This window comes from Hoplias malabaricus, chromosome 16 (assembly GCF_029633855.1).
Source record: "Hoplias malabaricus isolate fHopMal1 chromosome 16, fHopMal1.hap1, whole genome shotgun sequence".
Lineage (NCBI taxonomy): Eukaryota > Metazoa > Chordata > Actinopteri > Characiformes > Erythrinidae > Hoplias > Hoplias malabaricus.
This window is the reverse complement of record NC_089815.1, coordinates 27,784,295-27,811,696: the sequence shown is the minus strand read 5'-3', so window position 1 is coordinate 27,811,696 and position 27,402 is coordinate 27,784,295. Positions and strand designations below refer to the sequence as shown.

Sequence of the window (27,402 nt, the reverse complement as noted above, 5' to 3'; positions counted from 1 at the left end):
TTGTTCATTTCTGAAATGTAAGTAGTTTTTTTTATTGTAAAATTAGATACAATCTTATACCATTCATACATATTATGACACGTTTTATTGACTTTCAGTTACTGTGTATATTCACAGGGAACAGCCTAAAAAATACACCTTTAGAAAATGTATGAATGTAACCTGGAAACTACCTGCTCTTTTTAACCTGCTTTATTTAATGGAAGATTGCAAGAGTCGTTTTAAGGCGTTTCACCAAAAACTCGCCTTTTCCTACCCGTATTCATGTAACCCCGCCCAATGTGCCTGATTGGGTAACATTGTCCTAATTCCTAGCCTATGATTGGCTAGCAGAAATTCAACCCAATCCGAGCTCAGAAGCAGGAAGACAACCAGCCAACCGACGCACAGTTGCCGACATCTGCGTTTACTATGCCTTAGCACGAATCTAACCAATCACAACGCAGCTAGAGGAACAGCAGCAGCCAATCAGAAGTCAGGGGGCTGGCCCTGGCGCAATACAGGTGGGGGAAAGAAGCCAGTCCTGAGTGAGGGGACGCGTCTTCCCTCGGAGTGCGCACTGGTGCTGAAGGTGGGGGGGATTAAAGGCGTATAAAGTTGAATTTTAAACTTCATCCGCTCTGTTTAGTGTCCCCCGGTTTGTCCTCGGTTTTTAGCCCGGTTCGGAGCTCAGGAGCATGGCGCTGAGACCTCTCCTCACCGCTCTCTGTCTCTGCGCTCTGGGTCCAGCTCTGAGAGCTCAGAGTGACAAATACAAAGGTAAAACAGCTGCTTTTTCTCTCTCCGTTTGCTTTGGTGATGTGTTTTAAGCATGCTTAGAGTTCTTAGTGGATTGATATTTGGTTTTTCAGAGTTGAAGTTGAAGCTTTTAGTCCCCGAATGCTTAAAGGTATCACGATATATCAGTGTCATATCGGGAGCAATAATACATGTGTTTAGTTGTCTGATATTTCAAGTCGATATTTATACATAGTGAATGCATTGTGGAAGAACGGTGTTATTACGCTGTCAGACAGCGTTCATTATACTGCATCCCAAGCTGAGGTCTATTTCTTGAATATAGATTTGCAAATCATCATTTCACATTCAAATGGTCATTTTATTTCACACTGCGAAAGCCTGTTAGTGATTAACAGTCCGATCTAAGACTGCAGTATTACAGTAAAACTAAAACAATTGACATTCTGATGCATCTCTACTAAAAGTCTTGTGGGAGGGTGCTCTTCTGGGTTAGAGCCTTTAAGAACAGAGCGCCAGTGGCAGTATAACGCTGCCTCTGTCTAGTGATCTACATAAACCATGTACTTCCAGAGGACTCAACGTCTATGCAGATGAATCCCTTTTGCCTAGTCCTACTCATCTGCTGAGTTCCCGTACCAATGATTATGCCCTTCATTAACAGGAGTGTTGTGAATACGGTGCTGGAAATCTTAGCTATGTGTGGGACGGTGAGATGTTGGGGAGATCCTGCTAAAAAACAATCCCTGGTCTATTGCAGCTTCGCTAACCTGGGAATATATAGAGAATCTTTTTTTTTTTTTTTGTTCAGTTTCATGCAGAGCTTGGTAGAGTAGATCATACAGCTGTTCCTCTGGGATCTTTGTAATACATGGTGCTCTTTGGAACAGGAATGAATCCTTGCTTCGGTGGAGAAACACACGCCCATTTATGTTTGTTCACTACAAGGCAACCGTGTTCGTTGGACCAAAGCGGTTAGGTTTAGGATAGACTTGAACGTAAGGCCCAACAGGCCATTGATGGATTTGCTTCAAAAGCAGGACACAAAATGACAGATGTATTAATAAACTATGATTTATCCAATCAAATAATAACGATAAGAACGAAGATGACTTGGAAAATGAGGCCAAATGTGACCTTTTATAATGAAAGTCCATTGAGCATTTTGCTACCCCTGGGAGTCATGTGACCAAATCACAAGTGCCCCTCCCATCACCAAGTAGGCTAAGATGGTGGACCTATTACTTCAATGGGATATGATTCGTACAAACGAGTGTATGGATAGTTACACAGAAACTCAAGGAGGCTTTACACCACATGTTTTGTTGTACTATCATCATGTATCTGGTATCTGTATGTTGTGTATTGAAAATGTGGTGTGAATGATAAAGGAGCGTCTTGACTTATTGCTGATTCTGACTGAATGTGTCGCCCACTGTAGAGTGCCCTGTGGACTTGTACTTTGTACTGGACACATCTGAGAGTGTGGCCCTCAGAGCCAAACCCCCAGAGTTTTACATCAACCAGATCAAGAACTTCACCAAGCACTTCATCGATGAACTGAGAGGCTTGTATGTGTCAATATGAACTAAACCAATGTGGCACTGTATCAACTGTATTGAGTTTAACATTGTCTTCCAATTACACTCGCTCTTTATCAATGAGGCAGCAGTCGTGCTAATGTCGTAGCAGTAGTTATGTCTTTCATTTTGATGTCAGAAATCAAAAGTATTTGGAGGAAGTTTTACAAAAGCATGTAAGATCATGGGATACAAACTAATTGAATTGGCCCTCTCAGTATATTTGAAGATACCAGGTATCATTTTGAGATATCAGAAAATGCTACGTCAGACATCAGAGGAAATACTGGATTGAATATCATCAGATCCAGTAACAAATCTGTCCTGAAATAGCACAAACACATTGTTTGATGTCATGTTGTTAGCAGTGTAGTTCTTCTTATAAATGGCGAGTTCACCGAGTTCCTTGTGTGAATTTCTTGTGAAATTACAGTTGTGATGTTTCTTTATCCAATAATAATAAGAACAAAGCTTCTGATTTGGCTGTTTCAGGCTCAACAATGCAGTAACTGCACTGTATAACTTTAGGAGGACAGTAGCAAACCACCCCCTCCCTCCCCTTTGATTACAGGACTGTAAAAGTGAATTACAATGTAGGGGGAGCCCATGAGCAAAAATACCAAATCGTACCTTTCCCAAAAGTGTTCTTTTAAGGCATAGTTGGTTTTAAAGGAAAAATTTGGAACTCTATTGGAAGATATCCACAGTAAAAACTGGTATCAAACCATCTCTACTTTTAGTTTTTAACATTATAATGTTTATAAAAATGTGCAACCCAGTTGCTTTGATTAAGTCGTATGTTCATCCTGCTTGCTAGACGGCAGCCTTGTGGTCGAGATTTGACGTGGAACTCTGGAGCTCTTCACTACTCTGATGAGATCCAGCTGGTCGAAGGCCTGCTCGACCTGAATACGCATCGTCAACGGCTCAAAAACTCCATAGATCAAATCAGTTACATTGGCAAGGGAACGTACACTGACTGTGCCATCAAAGAGGGAATCGCAGAGGTGCTCAGAGGGTGAGTAAACACACACACTTACATGCACAACCACAATACACATGTAAACGTGTAGTAACACCTTACTGTAAGTGGGCTGAATGAGGACTAACCTGACCTATATAAACATCTATAAAGACTGATTCCAGCAAGTGTCACTGGTACTAATAGCTACTCTAGTCTTACCTGAGGAATTTTTATAAGAACTGAGCATTGTTTAAATAAGCCTTCATAGATATCTATGCACTAGCGTTGTCACAATACCAAAATTAGGACTTTCGATACGATACCTGCCTAAATCTTGATACCAATACTGAAACGATTCTAAAACATAAAACATCAGGAAAATTAATGTACTTTCTCTACAAGCTGAGGGCGGTCAGCAAAATCGCTGGTATCTGCTTGTTCAGTGTGACGACACAGGTGACGTTTCACCATATCTAGGTCCAACCACGCCTTCAGTCCTGTATCATATGTTCATAAGACATGTTTACTGTTTGAATAAAGCTTAATGCCTCGAACGGTTATGTGATCTCAGTTCAGGAGTTCAGAAAAAGGAATGCATTCAACATAAAAGGAAGCAAACGTGTCTTTGGCAGCACTGTTTTTGCACATTCGCAGCTCGTTCTGATCTGTGTGAGCTGCCGTGCGGTCCGACTGTGCTGCTCCGACTTTGGAGCAGAAGAGCTGCAGTGAGGGAGCTGTGTCTCCCGGAGCTCCATACACGGGAGCTGTGTCTCCCGCTCACGGTCAGTCCTGGTGTTCTAACGAGTCGTGCTACCGGCGATTCTCTTCTATAAAAAGTAGCTAAGGTTTGTGCAGAAAGTCGCTGGTGCTAGTCGGGTTTTTTGTTTTTTAAAGAGAAGGCAAAGCACACTGCCCCCCTGTGGCACTCGTTGGAAATGCTGGAAATACCGCTCTTATTTTTAAACGCTTCTTCTTAAAGTACCGGTACTCATTATATGCGGTATTGTACGGTTTTTGATGACAAAGTATTGCGATACTTTTCTAGTATCGATATACCATGCAGCATTATTCTACACTAAATCCACTTAGGACTGATTTTGCTCTCATTGTAATGAAATATAGGATTATTACTGTTCTATAGGTACTACTGTGCATATTGATTTCCACATAAAAATAAACGATCCCAATTCTGATATCACTATATACGTGGATTTTATATTTTTTCAACATGTACAGACACTTATGTCCAGCTTATTGTTCTAAATCATTTAAAAGTGCTTATAGCTTATGCTGTGTTTGTCCCCAGGGGCTCCCACTATCATGAGAATAAATACATTGTGGTTGTGACGGATGGTCATCCTATTACTGGCTACAAAGAGCCCTGCGGAGGAATACAGGAGGCAGCAAACGAGGCCCGGCAACATGCCATCAAAGTGTTCGCTGTGGCCATCACCCCCGACCAGGAGGTACTGCACCTACGTTTGGTGGCCAGGAAGCATAAGAATGACCACGTGTTTCTATGATTATGGAAGCTTTCTATTACAAGCGCTACAGAAGAAATGGATGATAATCGTAAAGATAAGTATAACTAATAACTTTCCTAATGTCACCCCTGCAGGACACCAGATTGTCTGTCATTGCCACAGATGCATCCTACAGGCAGAACTTCACTGCTGCGGACAACACTCGCTCCACACAGATGAACACCATCCACACCATCATTAACATGATCGTGAGTCTGTCTTTGGCTATTATCACCAGTTTCTTCTAGGCCAATGGTTCCCAAATCGGAGAGCACGCCCCCTACGGAGATGCAGGGCTATTGCAGGGGGTGAAGCAGGACAAATTAATGAGAAATTGTTTTGTATAGTTTAAGAAGTTGCAGTTTTGTATGAATTACAGTGTTCACAAATTATAATTATTATTAAAACCGGAGGGAATCTACCTCTAGAATTGCAAAATTTCTGAGTGACCTCAGATGGTCTTTATGAATATTCTGTGACACAAAACATTTCAATCTTTTATTATTTCTGTCGACATTTCCAGAAGTATGAAGTTTTTCCCGTTACCTGACGTAAGCATGTAAAATCTCTTCAAAGAAAAGTTTTAAATGAATTAGTTTATTATTGTAAAATATTATATATCATTTATTTACTTTTTTTTAATTTACTTTAGTAAATTTACTTAGTGTCGCAGTCACACAGCTCCAGGGACCTGGAAGTTGTGGGTTCGATTCCCGCTCCGGGTGACTGTCTGTGAGGAGTGTGGTGTGTTTGCCCTGTGTCTGCGTGGGTTTCCTCTGGGTGACTGTCTGTGAGGAGTGTGGTGTGTTCTGCCTGTGTCTGCGTGGGTTTCCTCCGGGTGACTGTCTGTGAGGAGTGTGGTGTGTTCTGCCTGTGTCTGCGTGGGTTTCCTCCGGGTGCTCTGGTTTCCTCCCACAGTCCAAAAACCCACGTTGGTAGGTGGATTGGCTGCTCAAAAGTATCCGTATGGGTGAGTGTGTGAGTGTTGCCCTGTGAAGGAATGGCGCCCCCTCCAGGGTGTATCCCGCCTTCCACCCAATGATTCCAGGTAGGCTCTGGACCCACCGCGACCCTGAACTGGATAAGGGTTACAGATAATGAATGAATGAATGAATAATATATAATATAGCCAGCCCACCAACATAGGGAGACCCTGACGTACCTAATAGCTCATTGACCACATGAATGACCTCTCAGTATTCATCCAGATGTCAAGTCCTTCCTATAATGCATATTGTGCATGAGTTGTATAGTAGTTATTTAGCTAGCTATTTTCTTTTAGTCGTACTGTACTGAAGATTAGTAACAAATTAACAAATACTCCAAGGATAATAAGGATGTTAAGAATGTAAAATAATAAGCTATAAATTCATTTTTAACTGTGGTAATCAGACTTGGCTATAATTCTTGTTTTCTTTGTTCTCTATTCCAGACTAATGAAACCAAGGATGTGGTATGTTTGTTTATCCCGTTTTTTTTTTTCATGTCTAATTCACTTGTCCTTGATAATCACCGTATTTAACTATTTGCACATGTTTTTCTTTTGTAGTGCTGCTCCTTCGACTGCAGTGTGAGTATCCTCCCTGGTGTAGTCTAAAGCACAGATGTGATTTGTTTCATTGCATGGTATGTGTTGTTATCTGATTGTTTAATATGGTTTGTCAGGCCCCTGGAGGCCCGGTTGGACCTCATGGAGAAAAAGGGAGCACTGTAAGTATAAATACCAGCATACAGCTGAATACATGTTGTTATTTTTATGTTTTTATTGTCCTCTTGGACAGCTGCAAGTATCATATGAATAGTATGTCAATACCACTGCATATGGACACTGTCTTTATCCACGTATCCATGTTTTCTTTCTCTTTATCTCTCTGTAGGGGGAGACTGGTAGACCAGGAATGCCAGGAGAAAAGGGAGATGTTGGACCTGTGGTGAGTACACATAAGGAACATAGCACACTGTTTATACCTCCTAAAGCTGTACTGTATCGTCAGAAGACATTCAGCAAATACAAACCTCACATAGATTACACAGACGGATTAGCATGGCTTTATTGTTTTTACTGTAGTAATGATAATTATTCAAAGAAATGTATTTTTCAGTGTACACTCATCATTCTTTTAAAGCCCCAGGGAAGGGAAATATCTGGCTTAGTCCTGAGAAGGTTAATAATGGTTTTCAGGCCTCACTGTAGACAAAGCATGTTTTTGAATAATATTCCTATAGCCAAGAATAAGCTGTATCTTGACCAGTCAGGATGCAGATCTGGGATGTCCCGTCCATGCCAGTCTCTGGGTTGTCTGCTTTGTACACACTCCTTATGGATTATTTCTGTCTTGTTTTTCAAACACACTGTTTTAGCAGCTTGGAAGGCTGTGATTTGTCCTCACAGTAGCACCTGGTTTTCCTATAGTCACTGTATCAGTAGTTGTTAAGGGCTTCTGGCTCGATCTGTTGGTGTTAAATAGAGAGAGAAGTAGGGCTGATGACTTTTGACTTTCCTCAGCTGTTAGAATAACGTTTTCTAGTTTCTAGACAATACACACATGCACAAACATCATTAATTTATATTCCTTGACATGCTCACACACACACACATAGATGTATATATACATATATACACAAGCTCACACAGTTCTGGAGCAGGACCATCTTCTCCATTTAGCACTGCCTCCTTAGCCAGCAGTTCCATTATTTGCAGTTGAATGTTTATAATGGTGTAGACACAACATCATTTGCAGTATTAAGATGTTATAAAAGGGCAGCAGAGGACAGGCAGTATCCCTCTGGGTGAATATTGATCGTGAACAATGCTGCTTCCATGGCCAGCTTCAAGATAAGAATTCAGACTTCACGTAAGTGTATTTCACACTCTAAGGATATTGTTGGCTGAGTTCTTGCCCAGACCTTGAAGTGCAGGTTAAAGGGAGTGGAGAGTGCAGTGATAAACGGAGAGCTTTCCAAAGTGCCAAAAGATAGTGTAAGATTAATCACAATTGTTAAAAGAAGGCTTCCCAAAACAGCCATTAATTCCCATGTTATAATGCACTCAACAGCTAAGGTTATCACAGGGAACATTACTTTTGTTCCTGGCCTAGAACTATTTTACACAATGCACAGCTCTCTGGTTGGTTGGGTATTGATTTATTTACAATGTTATAATAATCTGTCTCTTCCCAATAGGGAGATCCTGGTGATCCTGGGCCAGTCGGTTACCAAGGCATGAAGGTCTGCTTTTATCGTTATTTTAGCTAAGAAATATTTACCTTTCTTTATTGTTAGGCTTGAATAATTCTTCTCAAATATTTCCTCTTCCTCTTTTTTTCCAGGGAGACCAAGGAATAAGAGGTGAAAAGGTGAGCGGACAAATTATTTTAATTCGTTTTACGTATCTGAGTTTTTTTCTGTAAGCTGGTTGACTGGGAGACGTCTTTAATCGGGGTTTGTCCTTCTTTCAGGGAGAGAGAGGCCACAAAGGTTTCAAGGTAAGACCTCTGCCACTGACTACAACCCATTTTCTCTTTTGTGGTTCTATGAAAAGAACCATTTTGCCCATGCTATAATGTTTTTTTTTTCTTCCAGGGGGAGAAAGGGCACCCAGGAAGGGATGGAATTGATGGACGTAAGGTAAGTGCTTTTTCTTCTAGAGCACATAACTCTCCTAGGCCTCTTTCACACATGCACTGTATCCAGAAACATTCCAGAGTGTACCCGGAGGATCTGTATGTGGGAACGTGACCACCCACAACATTCGTCCCTGACATTACCTGGATGTTATGCCACGCCTAAACCACGTGTTTCATTTCCCACTGTGAGAACGAGCCTCCAGCTGTTAGCATCATGTGCGAAAGACCCCGGGACATTTCCAGACCGAATACTTCGGAGTTTCTCTAGAAAATCTCTGGAGTACATGTGTGAAAGAGGCATTAGAGACCATCACATTTTCCACAGACTTCTACAGTTCATTTTATTTACTCCTAAACCTGCAATTTTCCAAAAGCACCCACTTAATTCAGCTCCTTCAGGGCAACAGCACTGAAGAAATTAGACTTTACTGCTTCAACATGGATGACTCACCAGGACCTCGATCATTTGTTAAACAGCTGCATCGGGAGCTTGTATTCATCTTGTATAATCTAGAATGAAATGAGATGCCCTAGAGCAGCTGCACATGGGCCTAGGTCTCCAATATCAATGCCAGGTTTGCACAGGAAGGTAATAAAGCACACAACATGGGGATAACCCTGATTCATGTCAATGTCATGTGTATGTACATAAATGTAATCAAATCCTATCCTAAATAATCTATTTTAAAACCTTCCCAGAAAAATAGAAAGAGGAACAAACATCCTGTGGATGACCTTTATTTTAGAGGAAACGTGGAGCAGGGGTCCAAACTTTGGCCGTTTTTTAATGTGTTTTCTTTCTCACTCTTTCAGCATGTGCCCCTCGATAATTCTAAAACCTCCTGTATTTATCTTGAAAGCCTTGCAAATGGTTTGACATCAATGGGCCTAGTCTTTTGTGGTGATTCATGTCAAATTCAGAAGCCATTCATACTCCTACAGAGTTTTAACACTGTACTCACACTGTGGGACGACCCTTTGTTTTTACAGCATGCTGTGCCTCCCTGTCGGTTCAGACAAGCCTGGATATTAATGCTGGACGTGTGTTTGTGTTTTATCTTACAGGGTGAGCCAGGGTTTGCCGGGCTGCCTGGTTGCAAAGGGTCGGCTGGGCCAGATGTAAGTCTAAACCATCACTTCCCCAGGTGTTTGCAGGATATTACAGTGCGAAAGCATCTTCTGACTGTGTGTGTGTGTGTGTTGGCTAGTCATTAGTGGAACAGATGGCTAAGTGGCTGGGCTGTGTGTGTTACTCCTCTTTTAAAAGAGAAGTCTTCTAGGCACTGTGAGCTCATTGGGCTGTGGCCTCGCAGCTGCACACAAGTGCTTCCACTAAGCAAATGTTCCACTGGTCCCCCATATTCCTGAACGCATGCTTCTGTATATCACTATGGCAACAGGAGAAATATTTGAAGTGGAGAAGACCATCACTCATTAATAGCAAGTCATACATCTGATGTTCTTTGTCTAAATATTTGCTACTGGATGCAGTGCTGTACATTCCCCACTTTAAGAATCACTGATTGGTCCATAATGAAGATCAAGAAGATCCACACGGCCACATTTCATTGGTCTTAGCCACAGATGTCCCACCTCTCTGCTCAGCTGATTGATTTATTATCCGTCACTCAGACTTAATCCACAGACCGGCTGTTTTTGCTCAGCTTGCATCTGGGGTACAGGATTGAGGATGTTTGCCTCTCGAGGAGCTAAACATTTACCAAATCTGACATCCAGGCCACACTCGGAGCTTGCACTCTGAAGACTGTGCTTTATTTACATTCTGTAATAACGAGTCCACCAGTGCGCAAGCATGGGTTTTATCTCTGGGACCTGCAAAAGTTATCACAGACAACGTTTCCCCTCCTTTAATTCAGCTTTTGCCTTCCATCACAGGGTTTGCAAGGAGACCCAGGACCAAGGGGAGACTCTGGTCCTTATGGAGTGAAAGGAGACAAAGTAAGGAGCTGATTTTCCCTCTTCTCAAATGTATCTGTCATATTGTATTCCAAACACATGACTTAGACACCAGGGGTTTGCTATTCTCCTGAAATATACATCTTAAAAGCTGTGCATTGAAGCGTCAGCCACAGACACGAAGCTGAGTGTGCCGTTGGTGAAAGTGTGATAACATAAGGGCGTATCTTCTTAGGGTGAACCTGGCGCAGACGGCGGTCCTGGAAGACCTGGTAACTATGGAGTTCTTGGAGATAAGGTAAAGTAAACGTTCACTCCCTGGAAACAGAGTTTCCTTTTTCTTTTTCTTTCTCAGAGTTTAAGACCTTGTCCCATCAACACATCTCCACTGCTTGTTTTTGTAGGGTGACAGAGGACCGAAAGGGGCCAATGGAGACAAAGGGGAAAGAGGAGATGATGTAAGTGCTCTTCTTTTTCACAATGCTGTCGATAGGTTAAATATACATGGTGGATTCTGCACATAGAGTGCTAAAGTTGTAGAGTGTAAGAGTCTGGATTGATCAGACGTGTGCGGCTGAGGCTGCGAATAAGGGATTTTAATGAAAAAGACCGGAAACCAAGGGCAAAAAGCAAAACCAAGAATTAATCAGGAATATAAGACAATAAGGGAAAAATATCTCAGAAATAGAATCATAAATAGACTCAATACTTCTCAAAGAGCTCATGCAAACAAACAGAGTGCTGATAGGCTGAAGACTGGAACTCCTGGGTCAGGTGATCTCGCAGGGTGTTCTGGGAAATGGAGTCTCTAGCGGCTAAAGACTCATTAATCTGGAATAATTAGTACCTAAGAGCTCTACATACATACAGAAACTCTAGGGTAACGCATGCACACAGAGCTAATTCTAAATATGATATGGTCACCCACCTCCCTCGACTCCAGCTCTATGTCACACCTCCTTTAAACCTGACTGACAGTGAGAAAGGCTGTGAATTCTAGAGACTTGACCCGTATTAACATGATCGTTTCTTTATTACAGGGACCACCAGGACCAGATGGCCCTAGAGGCGATAAAGTAACATTTACATTTACATCTGCCTTTGACTTGTCAGAACATGTCTTCATATTTTTGATGGTTTATTTATAAATAGTTTTACTGCAATCCATTTACGCTGATTAAAGGTTTGCCATTTGGATCTTTGCAGGGTTCGCTAGGAGAGAAGGGCGAGCAAGGGTCCAGAGGAAACAGAGGACCCAGAGGAGACCCTGTAAGTAAACCGTCCTTCATCAGATGCGTAACATAACAGTCCTAATGGAATTATCCATGTGTTCCTTCGGTGTTGAAAAGGCCCCATGCTTTTCACCTCTTCTAGTTTACAGCTCAGTTTAGACTTTAAAGTCTAGATGCATCTGTCACTGTCCTTCTATTGGATGTGTGCATTTAAACAGATGGTCAGTTTAATGTTGAAAATCCATCTTTGATCTCTGTTGGGGGAAATCCACAATAGCGCGTGCTTTTCAAGGAAATGAAATAGATTAATTACATATGGCAAAAAAATAAAAAAATAAATCAAATCCACACAGGTGCAGAACATATGAGCTCCCCTATGCACTGCATTTAACATTTTGCCAAAGGGGGCACATATTGCACACTTTACACTGTACATATAGAAGGCTTCTATCTTGAATATCTAATCATTTGTAAATCAAGAGGGTGTTAATGATAATCTTCACCTCCGTAGGGTGACCCAGGTCCTCGGGGCGAGCAGGGACGTGAGGGATCAGCTGGACCTAATGGGGACCCGGTAAGTGACACCTATGTAAACATGAGAAAAACTGAGTACAATCCAAGCACCTTCAACCGAATGTGACACTGTCGCGACTTTTATATAAAGTCAAAGTTCCAGAGGTGGGCATAAGTCCATTAAACATCAGCCCTGTTTTTTTAGGTACCTCACAAGGAGATTAGAATTTCCTTTTGAATTTTGATTAATTAGAAACAGTCAGGCCTCAGCGCTTCTCTGACCGTATGATACATGACTCCGGTGATTATTGAGAAAGGATAAAAGCTCGAGGCTGACTGCATAGCTCAGGTATTTTGCGAGGCCCCCCAGGGTCAAAGTTAGGTTATGAGGCAAGTCCGTGAACAGAGGAATACATCCTGGTGGAGGAGTCCGGCTGTTTCAGCTGAAGTGGTGGATGAGAGGGGGGAAAAATCTTGAAACGAAAGACAGGCTTAAGATTTATGAGGTCCATCAGCCTGGCAGAAGGACCCCAGGTGGATATGTTTAGTTCTGCCCAAACCTAGGCGAACCTTTTCTGCAGGATAGGGTTGGGACGTATCCACATTTTTATATAGGTGCTCTGTCTGGCTGCGCTGAGCTTTATATCTGTGAGCACAAAGTAGAGTGAAGGGTTTTCTGAGTACAGTGGAACCTCTACTTACGAACTTGATCCGTTCCGTGACCCGGTTCGTAAGTGGAAAAGTTAGTTTCTCGAGTCAATTTTCCTCATTTAAAATAATGGAAAAGCAATTAATGCGTTCCAGACCCCACCCCGAAAGTCACCTCTTTGCACTGATATATGTTTACAACACTCTCAAATTAGTAAAAAATACATGTAGCGTTACTAAAAATAAAAGAGAAATACAGTGGTAACAGTAATAAAAAAGAAATAAAAGTTGTAAGTGGTTACACATCGCTACCTTGAAGACGTGACGACTGGCTGGAGGAGTAACACAGGCACTGGCTGTATGACGGGAGGTGGGGGGTGGGTGGAATAACGGAGAGTAGGGGTGTGAATGTGGGGAGACAAAGCGTAGATACGGCTTAACTTGGCACCAATTTCGATGTCTGCTATTTACACTAATGCTAAATTGCTAAAGCTACAATGTGCTAATCCTAAAAGCTCACTCAAGTCTGGGCGCTGGGAGACTCGCCGATTGGGGTCAGTGGCCATTTGCAGCCGCCGGCTCGGGGGAGGCTCGGGTTCATTTCTAGAGTCATGGTTCGTTGGTGGAGGCAAAAAATATTGAAATACGTTGTTCGTATCTTGGAAAGTTCGTTAGTATAGACGTTCGTTAGTAGAGGTTCCACTGTATTTTGTCTGTTTATAGCTTTCTTTCTCTCTCTTTTAACCCAAACTCACAACTGCGGTGGGCTACTGGGCTTGTGTTTTTCTCCCCGTTTTCAGACTGTGACATCAGCAGTCCTTGAGCTCCCACAGCGCCCCCTCCCTGTGCCTCTCTTAAATACACATGAACATTTTAGCTGTGTTCTTAAAGACTCAGAACAGAAATTTGAAACACCACACACACCATAAATACAGCCCGCATTTTGAGATACCGTCCTCATGTTTTAATACCGTGGTATATGATATTATCGTTATACCGCCCCACCCTACTGCAGGACTTATATTTTAGTTGCAGATTTTCAGTTAAAGTCAAATTCAGATTGATTTAGAGCTCAAATCTATTTTTTTTAAAGAGTGCTAAACAGATTTTGAATAAAAGAAATTTCAGACATTAAATCTGCTGGTGTAACATGGACTGGCCACCTCAGCGCCTAGACATTAACATCTCGTGTGTTTAGATTACACGGATTGTGAAGCAGGGTGATGTATAAAGGGCTATATTTCTAACTGTCCATTTATGGTCAGAACCTACAGTGGATGTTTATGCCAAGATAAAGAGATCATTCATGTGCTGCGATCTCTGTTCAGTATGACTTATTACTATATATAAAAATGGGGAGAGCCTGTTGCATATCTAGCAACAGTAGTAGCAGCTATTTTTCTAGTCTGGATTGTTAGCATGTTTGTCCATTTAACAGTGTCATACAGTGTCAGAAACCATATAAACAAGTCTTGCCAACAGGATGTGGTTTGTGGCAAGAGTGTAACGATTAGATATGGAGTTTACACATTCGGTTTTACAAACCAAACATGTCTCGGCAGATTGATTACATTTGTATAAATTTGAATTTTCACCAGTTGATCACTTTAATTAAGGTAGAAAGTTTTGGCACTTGCTCCGTGGCTACAACGCTTGACTAAAATGTTTTTTTCTGCAAAACGTCCTGAGCCACAAACGCTACAGATTTGTTTTTCACAAACCGTCTTTAGACCCGAATTTTAAGACCCAAAATTGACTGCATGTGTTGTCTAATGCAAGTGTGTTATGTAAGGGACCAGCTGCAGATCAGAGTATTTTGGCAGTATTCTAAGTCAGGGTTACAAACAAACAAGCCTGTCACACTATGTGAAATGGTGACCCAAAAGGCTTAAAGCACACCTAAAGCCCCAAATCTTGCTGAATATGAGGTTAAGATCACTACTTTCAATCTTAAGCATGGGTTAGAAGAGTATAAAGCCTCTGGGCAGTGGAGCAGTGGGAAATAATCCGTATCCTTTTGGAGGAGCTGAATTGGCGTATTTGCGATCCACAACCGAACTTCTAACATCAGCACATGACTTCACTAATGCACTCATAGTTAAATGCCATCAATCCCTTACAGATATGTGCAAACACCTAGTCTAAAGCCTTCCCAGATATCTGGAATTCGTTATTGCCGCAACGTGCAGACAAATATATTACGAACCCTGATTGGATTTGAAGATGATGGATGGAAGTGCTAATGCAAATACACGTATTTAGCTACAAACACCTTTATGTTTATCCCTAGAAAAGCCCTTCGTCTTACAGCGAATGAACGGACAAAGAGCAAATTACTGTAGTTTCACAGCATCCAAAGTTTACACTACCATTATCTATCACTGTCAGGTCATTACAGAGAGCGCAGTTAGCTTTGCTGTCTAAACTCTGGCTAAATAAACGAATGTCAGGGGTTTTAATCCACTGTCGAAATTTTACAGCTGAGTTTCTGTTGCAATAAGAACTAGGCTGTTGCACAACATAGTTTATTAGCTTCTTTTAGGTCAGCTGCCTGGAAAAACTGAAGACACTAGCATAAAATATTGAGAACATGTGCCAGAACATCTTCAAGATGATGTCAATTTTATTTGCTTAGATCATGCATTAGATTCATGAAAGCTGTAACCATACAACAGGAGTCCCACTGGCATCCATTGCAGCAGTTGCCGAAACTCAGCTCACTACGGCAAAAAAGTAGCACTCTTATTTTCGTCAAATCGCCTTTAGGTTTGATAACGGCATGAATTGGCATGATATTTATTGTGCCAGAGAACTGGAAAGTCCAACCAGGCTGTAAAGTCTTCTCCAGCACATCCTAAATATTTCCGTGGGGTTAAGGTCAGGAGTCTGCGGTGGCCATTTTGCAATCTCTGAAGAATTGTTTCACAATCTGAAATTCTTAGTAATGTCCTGGAATATTCCTGAGAAAATATCATTTCTCTTTTGAGGTTGGCAAATTGTCTGAATGATAGACCCAAGTTCAGTTCTCTCCATTCCAAACTTCTCCCATAAAATATCCTCCCACTCTGCCGTGTTAAAGCAGGAATCCACCCAAGAACCTGTTAGAGAACCACACTTACTTTGAGAGTTGTTTATTTTTCTCTTTGTATTTCCTGTTCATTTTAAACAAATGGTGTTTTAGTGATGTAGCACATATGGAATGAACCCTTCAGACCCCTTTCCCTCCGAAATGCCTCATGTTACTGAGAAAGAGACACCGCATCCATCCAGCTGTTTCGGTTCTGTCTGCTCTATCACATGCTCAAAGTGAATCAAGTTTTGGCCACTGCCCAGATGTTTGGCTTCACAACTATGCATGTAAAGCCTGCTCTGCTACCACCGTCTCAAAGATCCACATCTTGTTTTATGGAGCAGGAGTAACAATGACCACCAAAGGTTTCTCTTCTCTTGGCGCTCTTTTTTTTTTTCTTTTTAACCTTCGCTGGCAGAGACATTTTTTCCAGGAGGAGTGGGTGTGAAAAACGAAGGCTCCAAATAAGTGGAAATCTCGACATGTTTTAATCCATGACTGAAAGCCCTAGTTCTTTCCAAATGCACCATTTTGCTGATTTAATTCTTCCATGTTTCAAGACTCCCCCCCTTCAGGAAAATTAACGATGCATATGAAAATAAACCATAGTGTAATATCTACTGAGTCATTTACCGTAAGTGTATTTTTGGGTTTGGAGGATGACTCAAGTGCTGCTAAAAGCACTGAACTGAAGATCACTGTAACTTCCTTCGGGGCTTTATTGAAGTTATGGTGTTTATTTGTCATGAATGGATTTTAGGGTTCTCTGTCCACAAACTCTCTGTATCCCCACAAGCTCATAGAAATATACACAGGAATTTGGCCTTGACTGAATATCTCTGATCGCGTTCAGAAGGAATCTGATCTACATTTCCATGCAACATCCAACATTTTCTTGGTGTCATTTCAGCAAAGTTCAAGCATCTGTAAAAGTATCTCTGGATGTTTTTGGCAGAATTTTAGTTCAACTTTAAATAAAAATATTAAACGTGTTGTTCTGAAACTCAGTACTTTTTATTAAATCTCTGACTTTAGGGTGAGCCTGGACGATCTGGAGCCCCTGGTTATCGTGGTGACGAGGGTCCCCCAGGGGCCGAGGTGAGAGATATAAGTCCCAAATATTTGTGATCTTTATTTGTGGCCCATATCTTCTATTAAAACTATTGTTACTAAGTTTCCTCTGTATAAACTAGGGGCCTAAAGGACCCAGAGGAATTAAAGGAGCTCCAGGAGACAGGGGCGTGTTAGGAGAAAGGGTGAGTATAAAATTTCCAAAATACCGATAATCACTGATGATGCCTCGGCCTTTAGAGGCTGGAGGTTAGCTGACGTGACGGATGGTAATGTTCTACTGAAAGCATGTTCAGCTATCCAATGACACTGTGCAAACAGCCGTTTGAAAAGAAGCAGTGGTTGGTATCTTTGACGACCTCGGACGTGGATTAAAAAATACGGATTCACAGCCACATTCAAAGGCACTTTTCTGCAGCAGTCTACAAACTGATTGACTTATTGTTGACATTCAATCAAAAGGGAAAAGATGGGCCACCAGGGAATGGAACAGAAGGCTGCCATGGTTTTCAGGTATAACAGCTTATGAAGTCTTTAAAAGTGAATACAAAAACTATACTTGTATTCTATAGGTGATCTGTAACTTTTTTATATTTCTTAGGGTTACCCTGGTCCCAGAGGAGATCCTGGGGAACCTGTAAGTATCCAGCATTCATTGTTAGGTTTTGTCTTTTATATTAAAGAGGTGTTAACCTTATTAAAACCCTTGATTTCACAAAACAGTTGGACGAGAAATTTCCCACAAACACGTTGTCATATTGTGTATAATTCATGCAAAGAGAAAAAGTTTTATGACCATAATCCTGGCTCAGTTGCAGCGGCAACAAACAGACTGTGAGTTAAAGGATCTGGAGTAGATGTTGACACAATTTCTCTTTCGTTTCCCCGCTTCAGGGAAGCAAAGGGACTCCTGGGCCCAAAGGAGACGACGGAGACGCTGGAGACCCTGGTACAGATGTGAGTTTATTTTAGTTGCATTGTTTCCTTCAGGATTTATCTCTAGACCTCCAACCATACTGTATATACCCCATTTCCCAGACTCCTGCTCATTTAATTTCCACAACCTTGAACCATCCATCATTTGTTCCCTCCCCTTGACTTGTTTTGCATCTGCTTGTTATTTTCACAACCTGTCTGTCTATCCTCTGTCTAACTGCGTCTCGCTAGCACATAACGAAATGTGTTACCGAGACTTGGAGGTTCTCTCAGCTCGTCTGTCTGATAACAGTCTGCCTGCTGTCTCCTGCTCCGAGTTCAGACAGCTGTGTGTATCTTGTTGCTATGGACACACATGGAAAGCAGAGCTGAAGAGGAAAGCTCTTTTTTTTTTTCATGCGAGAAACCGTATTTTAACGAGACACATTGGATTTCGGTTGGTTTGAACGGAAAGGAAGTGCCTTGTTGATGATGTATGGTGGCTTTATTCGGCGTGAGTGGCAGTGCTTTTCAGTTTTACTTTAAACTAAATAATGGAAAGCAGTGTATGTGCCTTGTGATAAACAGAGAGCAGAACGCCGCGCTTGAAGAACAGCTCAACTAATGCTTTTGGATAAACAGCTGTTGTATTATTAATTGAAGATGGCTTCTGAGTTTCTTTAGAAGCTTTTTAAGTTGATTTTTCATAACGTGGACCTCAGGAAAGTACAGCTTTCGCCAAGAATGTCCTTTTCTGCGGCCAAACTCCTCAGCTGGCCCACACTCTGTAATGGCTCCCATACGCTTCATATCCGACAGACGGATCCATGGGCTTCACAAAACAAAAACGTGTTCAGCCAGTGGATTGTGAGGATTGAACACGGTTGTGATTTTCAGCGTTTGTGTCTGTGCTGAAATGGAAAATCATGTGAAGGAAAGAGTTAGATTAGTATGTTTCAGTCAGGCCACATCAAAATCCGTAATGTGAGTACAGCCCATGTTAGTGTGGAGCAGTAGCTAGAGCAACACTGGAAGAGGTATTCAAAGGGAAGAAAGTCTTTGAATGTTACAGTGCCAGTGGGAAATCACACCCCATTTTGGCTCCGCTAGGCTGGCACCACTTCATTTAGTCACTGACAGGAAAGGGAAAATGGAAGAAAGGGGGTAAGATGGTGGAAGAAGTCATAATGCTTTATGGTAGCAAAACCTCAATTCAGCAGAAAGTGAACTGAGCCAAGGAAGCAGGCCCCAGTCTTTCAGCACACGAGAGTTCAGATTTGTCACGTTGCAGCTAGCAATCTCAGAGCGCTTATTACAGACTGCATTCATACTGAATGCTGTGATTTCTGGTCTGTGATGCCAGTGGAACATAATCAATTAATCTCCTGGCCTGGAATTTAAGCTCATGCCTTTGGCATCTGTTATGCTGTTGATGGATTGTGGAAAAACAGAAATTGGGCTCAAACTGAAGATCTACCTTTGTAAGGTATGAGTCAAACGTAGTCGCAGTGGCACAACTCCCTCTCCTTTAAAAAATCTTGATATGCGAAAAGCTACAGACGTTAAAACTGTGATGAAACCTATACGACCTTCACCAGATAAGAATCAAAAACAGGACAGTTCTATTAAAAGCAACACAGCGGACAAGCATTGATTTCACCTGTAATCACAGCAGAAATGTGATGCTGTGCTTGGAAATTATCTTGGAAAGTCTGTTGAAAGGCTCTGGAGTGAAAGAGAAACCAAAAAAACAAAACAAAAAAAAAACAAATTAATGACAAATAACCAAACACAAACCGAGGATTTTGTTTTAAAGGCTAAGCACCACTTAATGGACCTCCATGAATATTTGACATTATTGTAGTTACTGACAGATATAAGTATGAATTAAAATGAAAATAGCAGCTTAATTTGCTTTAAAACTGACAATTTTATTAAATTGACGGAAAAACCCGAGCTCGCTACGGAAATACTTGAACGCAACCGTGACGTCACTGGTGGACAACAGCTGAACAACGCCGCGGTTAAACACCGTTATGACTGACTGTTATGACAGTATCTAGCTAAATAACCGACATTATTCATGACAATAGCCTAGCAATAAGCTAAACTCAAATTTAGAGGTACCGTTATTCTTGTAAATGTGATCGAAGTCGAACTCTAATTCATCCGACACTATAAACCTCCGTAATGCAGCTACGTAGCCGAGTATAATCTGAGCCACCGAGTTTAGCGAGTCAAGCTAACGTTAACTAACACCAACTAAAACAGGCGAAGTGAGTGTCCTTACCCTGTTTACCTCCATGTTACAGAGGCTCTTGAACACCTTTCGTTGGTGTCCTTACATGCCCATAGTGTTGGAAAAGCACCAGTGAAATGAGCTACAGATAACGGAGTGAGCGGATGGTCCTTTCCAAAGTGCCCGTTTAAAGTGGACAGATTTAGTCCATTTTCTGGATATTTTGGGGTCTTTGTGTCATTTGTTCACAGATGTCCCACTGTACATTGAATGATTGCAGCCAAAAACAACACACCTTTTCATCATTTTGCATTAAATTAAGTGCAACTTCTAGAGTTGTGGTCCACCATCTACGTCACAGGCAAGACGCCTATTAGAGTTTCCCAACACCGTTGGGGGGGGGGGGGGACCAACGGTCTTTCCTAAACCTTACTCCTTGAATTAGTAAGAAATAACATGTTTTCTGACTATCAATAAACACAGATTAGGAACTCAACCACTGTATTTATTTGCTTGACACTTTCATATCGCTGCTGCTTAGCCTTTAAAAAAAACTGCCTCCAAGGCTGAGCAAGTCAGCTGTAGGTGAAGCATTTTAACAGCTATGGGGTGGGTCCTTTTTCTTACATTGCACCTCTTCCACCAATTGCATGATGTTTCACTGATCATGATGCTGTGGTTTAGTCTTCAGTCATCTGCACAGAAACAAGTCTTAAAGGTTTCTCACTTCATGAAGGTCATATGATCCTTGGCATTTAGTAAAAAATTTTAACCCCACCGGTATATCCACAGTTTACTTAAAAGTTCTTCAGCATTTCCTCTCCGTATGGTTTGGTGTGTTTCAAGAGAACAGCCTCGTAATTGCTTTCTGAAATGGGTAAACAATAGATTAAACAGCACTAAGTCACGGGCATTCTGTGCTCTGTCTGTGTTTACAAGATGGTGGAAATATGTAGAATTCGGTCCAAATGAATAAACAGCTCTGTCCCACTGGGGTGGTCAACGAAACCACGGAAAACCTTCTATAAAGAGTTCAGCCCTGCTAGACTGTGTCTATTCCCCTTGGGATCTCAGCACTGGAGGGGTTTGGATGGTGGGCGTGATCCTGATAGGGTGGCCCTGTGGTCCTGGAGTCATGTACATGTTTGCAAGTTGTGAATGCTTGAGCTGGTGAAATGCTCAATTAGATGCATTATCCAAGGTTTGGCCCTCAAAGCTTTGTTCTGGCAGTTTGAGAGAGCTTGTGTGAAACAGATGCTGTAACTCAAGTCAACACTTGGGCTCTACATTTGAACTAATAATGAGGGCGGGGAGGATGTAGCTTGCTCAGTGGTGTCTTACTCCAGATTTAGTTACACTATAGATGTCACCAAAGCAGACGCACAACTGGAACCCATATTGCAACTTTGTGGATCTGGCAATCTAACGGATCCAAGCAATTTCCTCAGCACCTGCCTTTGTGCTCCTATATTTTGAGACACAAGAGGATGTCTGCTCTATTCCTGACCTTTTAATCTCTTCTCCCACATGCTTAGTGTCCCTGTCTGTTATCACATGATCAGTTCTGTTTTTCATTTCCCAACTCTGTTCCCTATCCACGGCCTACTCCTGTGAGCGCCGAGTGTGTCATGTGACTGTTCACAGGTGTTTCCTGATGTGTGTCACTTTATGTACCGTGGACTAAGGTTCTAAATCTGCGTATCCTTCACTCACCAGAGCTCACATCTCTGGAGAGATTGAATATATTAATGAAACAACAAGTAGTTTTGGACAGTAATGAAAAAAATAATTAAATAAAACATGCAAAACAGGAAATACAAGATTTAATCTGGACCGTGATGTTATGAGGTGTCGTTTGTAGCTCTGTGAAAAAGCTTAAATGTGGTGTCAGTTTATGCCAGAGTCTCGTGACTTTCTCATCTGGACTTCATTTGGGAAAAGACCATGACCTCCAAATCCATGTCCAGAATGCATTTGGAAAACAGTCCTAACTGGAGAGCAGGTGTGAGCGCTTTGTCTTTTAGTTACGACATTTCTCAATCTGCAAGTTCACGGGTTTATCACAGACACCTCAAGCCCTTATTTTTATCCACCAAACTGGATGATGCAGAAATGTCTTCATATGTTTGAAGTTTCCTTATTTCAGCATCTGTTCCATTGCTTGTGGGTCAAGCCACATTGGTTTTGACAGAGCAAAGTAAAAACATATGACATCAGAGGGACTTCTGAGCCTTTGGCCCTGTAGAAGGCGAGGAATGCTTTGGTGGCCAGAGGTAAACACTGACAGAAGAAAAGTGCCATCCAAAACATAGCTTCGGTCTTTGTTTTTTTTTATGTCATTCAACCCTAAAAAAAGTGTGTGCTTTGTCACACTCTTAGTTCACGCTTTGAGCACATGGACGTGAAGAGAGCTGTATTGGGAACCTGCTTGGGTTTCCTCCGGGTGACTGTCTGTGAGGAGTGTGGTGTGTTCTCCCTTTGACTGCGTGGGTTTCCTCCGGGTGACTGTCTGTGAGGAGTGTGGTGTGTTCTCCCTGTGTCTCCGTGGGTTTCCTCCGGATGACTGTCTGTGAGGAGTGTGGTGTGTTCTCCCTGTGTCTGCGTGGGTTTCCTCCGGGTGACTGTCTGTGAGGAGTGTGGTGTGTTCTCCCTGTGTCTGTGGGTTTCCTCCGGGTGACTGTCTGTGAGGAGTGTGGCGTGTTCTCCCTGTGTCTGCGTGGGTTTCCTCCGGGTGCTCCGGTTTCCTCCCACAGTGCAAAAACACACGTTGGTAGGTGGATTGGCGACTCAAAAGTGTCCGTAGGTGTGAGTGTGTGTGTTGCCCTGTGAAGGACTGGTGTCCCCTCCAGGGTGTATTCCCGCCTTGCACCCAATGATTCCAGGTAGGCTCTGGACCCACCGCAACCCTGAACTGGATAAGGGTTACACATAATGAATGAATGAATGAATGATTTAAAATTACAGTGGACATTAATTCATTTTTTCTACATTTTACAGCTAGGTTGTAAAAGGTCTGCAAATAAATAAAGGAAAGCACTGCTGAGGGAAGGGTAAACTGTGCAGGTCAAAGTAATCTGTGGGAGAACATATGGACAAGCTCCTTTCTTATGTTTTTCACACAGTGGATGATAAAGCCAGCCAGTTAAAACAAACGTACTGAGGCTGACATACACTGCAGAGATTGAACACATAATCAAGGCCCAGCTGCAAAATGCCTCTGATCAATCATCATTCCAGTTTACAGGATGGGGGAAGACTTTGATTGTGCCATTGATGTGACCTTTACAAACACACACACACACACACACACACACACACACACACACATGGTGCTAATTTTAGTTCTCAGTTTACTTCATTAGGGTGGTCTTTGTAAGCTGTTCTGTGTGTCACAATTGCATATGGGGTTCGGCGGCCATTTTGTGAGCACATATGGGCTCTGCTCTGATTTATACGCCATGAGGAGAGGATCATGCTGAAACTCTCGGGTATTTCTTGGTGCATTCCAGGGTTTCTGGATCCTTTGATTCTATAATCATACATGCATGATCATTACATGTGTAATCATACATGTCAGGGTATTAAATTAGCATTGAGATAAAAGCAGAGCTTACAATTTAAGCCAATATTGCCTTGTTATTGAAGTACGCATTGTTCATTAAAGCAACACTACGTAGTATTTTTACCTTAAAATTAGAGCTTCAAAATCACTGTGATGTTCCACTGACCTGTAACAGGGAGAATGGAGCCTCGGTTATTGCTACTCAAAGCTCAGCACTACAGAAACTGCACTGTGTAATTTTGGAGGAGGGTAGGAAACAACCTCACTCCCTTCCTTGTTGATTTCAAGACAGTGCTGTATAAATGAATTACAGTCTGCAGCGGGGAGTACTGTGGGGGTTGCGGGGTGGATTGAGGCAGGGCTAAAACACCAGATCTTAACACCAAACACCTAGCGTTTCTTTAATCATAATTTTGATAATGGCTTTATAATGTTGATATCACGTGGATCACTACACAGATCATGGCTGTGCCTCACTGTTTCCTAATCTGGAGTTCTTCTTAAAGGATGTGGTGCTGTGTTTCTGCGTGTTTATAAACATCTCAAGGGGCTTGTGCAGGCTCTCCCAAGCCTGGGGGGCTACACATAGTTTGATATCTAACAAGTTAATTGCAGTGCTGAAAAATCTCTGCAGCCAATTAGGTCCAGGACATTTTACCCTGCTCTTAGATGCTACAGCATGCATCAAGGTAACATGAGAGCTGTGGCTGTAGCTGGCGTTTTATCTTCTCAGCCTGGCATTAATATAAGTCTTTAGTGTGCATGTCATGTTTGGGGTGTTATTTGATACTGGGACCATTTTTTGTGGAATAATTTTACGACCACTTTAATGTGAAACACGTGCATGAAGTTTAGTATTAACATGCTATTTCAGAAAAATACTGTCAGGGCTTGTATACTTTGTTGTATTGGGTCGAGTGGTTCTGATAACACAGAGAAAGGGATTGCAACAAAAGAGTGCACACTAACATCTTTTGATGCTAAAATGAACATCCGCATTTAGGACTAGAGATGGAGATTGTTTGTTTTTTTTGTAATTCAGTGTGTTATATGTTACTGCAAATAATTCAGTTAGACTGAACTGTGGTACGGGGGCGGCACGGTGGTGCAGCAAGGAGTGTCGCAGTCACACAGCTCCAGGGACCTGGAGGTTGTGGGTGCGATTCCCACTCCGGGTGACTGTCTGTGAGGAGTGTGGTGTGTTCTCCCTGTGTCTGCGTGGGTTTCCTCCGGGTGACTGTCTGTGAGGACTGTGGTGTGTTCTCCCTGTGTCTGCGTGGGTTTCCTCCTGGCCACTGCCTGTGAGGAGTGTGGTGTGTTCTTTCTGTGTCCGCGTGGGTTTCCTCCAGGTGCTCCGGTTTCCTCCCACAGTCCAAAAACACATGTTGGTAGGTGGATTGTCGACTCAAAAGTGTCCGTAGGTGTGAGTGTGTGAGTGTGTGTGTTGCCCTGTGAAGGACTGGCGCCCCCTCCAGGGTGTATTCCCGCCTTGCACCCAATGACTCCAGGTAGGCTCAGGACCCACCGCGACCCTGAACTGGATAAGGGTTACAGATAATGAATGAATGAATGAATGAATGAATGAATGAATGAAATAATCTGGGTGGTGACTGGAGGAACACATTCAGGTGCCGCTTCCAATCCTGGTTGAAATTGTATGGTGGGGTCAGGAAGAGGATCCAGCATTAAACCTGTGCCAAGTTATTAAGCGGATCATTGACTGAATCAACTGTGGATCGGCCGGGAACAAAAACAGCAGCATCATACAAATACCAACTCTGCACTGGTTGTTAATTATTTTTCTGTCTTGTATTTTACAGAATGATGACTCAGGACAGCCAGGGCCTAAAGGAGCAAAAGGCCACAGAGGACCTGAAGGAAACCCTGTGAGTGAGGATAGAGATTTCATTTCTGTAGCTTTTATTATAACGGTTATATTTTACATTTCTGTATCTTAATAGATATTGTGCTGCCTCAGGAAAAGGTCAAATGTGTTTTAACAAAATAATATATTTTACAATGACTTCCATTGAAAGCCATGAAGGTTTTTTCCTTCTCTTATAAATTTAGGGTTAGCGTTCAATAGTGTGTTTTTATATTTCAGCAAAACCTCTCGCTACTTCATAAACATCATATAACTGATGTATTTCTGCTCTATTTTCCACAGTAGAATATGAACTGTACTGACTGCAGTCACATTGATGGAACACTTAATCATTTAATTAAATTTCTGAAAGACACTTGGAATGAATCACACTTGGCTCAAGCTGCAAGGAACATAGAGTTCTGAAAGGACGTGAAACACTTCATTCACACCAGAGGACACCAAAGAGTATGGTCCACGAACCTTTCTCAATTTCCATACCACCACAAAATAATACCAAAAAAACAACTATTTTATGGCAGTCTTAATATAGCAGTTGAAATCAAACTGGACCGCTTCTGACCCGTTGAGATTTGGGAGTTCAGTTTAGTGAGATCCAGTCAAAGAAGCTGTGATGCAGAAGCCAAAACCATCTGATCTTCAAAACAACTGTTAAAAAAATACTCATTGTCACTTCCAAGGAACACCACGTTAAATCTCTCTCGCTGTCTGCAGTGCTTTTAAGTATTCGTGCATAATTCTCCAGTTCTGGTGATCGACAGGGTTACAAGCCTGTGTTAAGAGAGTTCAACCGTTCTCAGCAGTTTCATCGTCCTTTTCTCTGAAACTGGACATCGTCCAGTGAGGGAGGAGACTCCTCTGCCTCAAAAATGCTCTTATTTGGAGCTGGAGCTGTGTGGATCTTCTTTTTTTTTCTGGCAGAGCTCCTTCTGTGTACTGTTTAAGAAAACAGAGATCGACCTTAGTGCTAGTTTGTTTCTATCCAGGTCAATGTTGTACAAGGAGCATGTGCTGTGTTGATATTTAGTGTGAGCTTTTTATTGTGAACTGAAGAAATCTGTATATCATTCTCTTTTGCTTATTCTCCTCTGCTTTCTTTTTAATAACCAGGGACCACCAGGACCGCCTGGGTCTGCAGGAGTTGATGTAAGTGGTTTGTAACATATGATGGGTAGCATCTGCCATAGCTAAATATACTGGCTATTTTGGTGTGTAGAAAGCTGTCAAAAAAGTGCTGTGATTAGCTCTGCCTCTCAGGCTCAACTCTGCTACTGGTTTGGATAATATATCTCTATACCAAACAACCGAGCTGCTTCACTGTATGTGAGTTAGCGAGCTAGTGTTTCAGCCCTTGTCCCCACCCCCTGATAGCACTCCCTTCAATAGCACACATACTGGAGGATTGCAGACATTAGCAAACAATTTTTTTTATAACCGCATTGCATTGGTCCCCCCCACATAGTTCCCGGTCCCCATCTACAGTACAGCGTTCCTCACAATAGCTCCTCCCACTTAAGTGCATTTTTCAGAGTTCAGCCAGAGGTAGTGTTAGCCGAAGCTAATGGGGACAGTAACCATTTTTCACTGTAAATTTGAGGGTCCAGAAGCTATTCTGTTTACCTAGGGCCAAACAGATGCTTCATAAAACTTATAAAGCTACATGAGACCAGTACCCTTCAGACATAAAATAGGGCCAAAGATTATAGCAGAATCCTCAGGAGTGGTATTTAAACAAAAGCCAGAAAATGATGTGATTTATTAGCATAGCAACTGTGCTGTCCTTCTATGGAGGAGCTTTGAGAGAGAGGGAGAGAGAGAGAGAGAGAGAGAGAGAGAGAGAGAGAGAGCTTTTCTGTGTTAATTACAGGTCTTTGCAGACAGTTGAATTGGAGAAAATCAGAATTTTTTTTTAATTACAA

General features: G+C 42.1%; 1 protein-coding gene across 1 annotated transcript in view; it reads left to right on the top strand.

Moving 5' to 3' along the window:
• The first annotated feature begins 531 nt into the window (after positions 1 to 531).
• col6a1 (collagen, type VI, alpha 1) overlaps positions 532 to 27,402 on the top strand; it is a 33,290-nt gene continuing 6,419 nt past the window's right edge. The window contains exons 1-27 of the mRNA XM_066647116.1: positions 532 to 759; positions 2,180 to 2,309; positions 3,136 to 3,336; positions 4,589 to 4,748; positions 4,901 to 5,014; positions 6,238 to 6,258; positions 6,355 to 6,375; positions 6,471 to 6,515; positions 6,683 to 6,736; positions 7,989 to 8,033; positions 8,135 to 8,161; positions 8,264 to 8,290; positions 8,388 to 8,432; positions 9,497 to 9,550; positions 10,328 to 10,390; positions 10,584 to 10,646; positions 10,753 to 10,806; positions 11,389 to 11,424; positions 11,555 to 11,617; positions 12,092 to 12,154; positions 16,847 to 16,909; positions 17,005 to 17,067; positions 17,345 to 17,395; positions 17,484 to 17,519; positions 17,777 to 17,839; positions 25,419 to 25,484; positions 26,594 to 26,629. Of these exons, the coding sequence (XP_066503213.1) occupies positions 678 to 759; positions 2,180 to 2,309; positions 3,136 to 3,336; positions 4,589 to 4,748; positions 4,901 to 5,014; positions 6,238 to 6,258; positions 6,355 to 6,375; positions 6,471 to 6,515; positions 6,683 to 6,736; positions 7,989 to 8,033; positions 8,135 to 8,161; positions 8,264 to 8,290; positions 8,388 to 8,432; positions 9,497 to 9,550; positions 10,328 to 10,390; positions 10,584 to 10,646; positions 10,753 to 10,806; positions 11,389 to 11,424; positions 11,555 to 11,617; positions 12,092 to 12,154; positions 16,847 to 16,909; positions 17,005 to 17,067; positions 17,345 to 17,395; positions 17,484 to 17,519; positions 17,777 to 17,839; positions 25,419 to 25,484; positions 26,594 to 26,629 (1,746 nt within the window). The 5' untranslated portion in view covers positions 532 to 677. The remainder of the gene's footprint in view (positions 760 to 2,179; positions 2,310 to 3,135; positions 3,337 to 4,588; positions 4,749 to 4,900; positions 5,015 to 6,237; positions 6,259 to 6,354; positions 6,376 to 6,470; positions 6,516 to 6,682; positions 6,737 to 7,988; positions 8,034 to 8,134; positions 8,162 to 8,263; positions 8,291 to 8,387; positions 8,433 to 9,496; positions 9,551 to 10,327; positions 10,391 to 10,583; positions 10,647 to 10,752; positions 10,807 to 11,388; positions 11,425 to 11,554; positions 11,618 to 12,091; positions 12,155 to 16,846; positions 16,910 to 17,004; positions 17,068 to 17,344; positions 17,396 to 17,483; positions 17,520 to 17,776; positions 17,840 to 25,418; positions 25,485 to 26,593; positions 26,630 to 27,402) is intronic.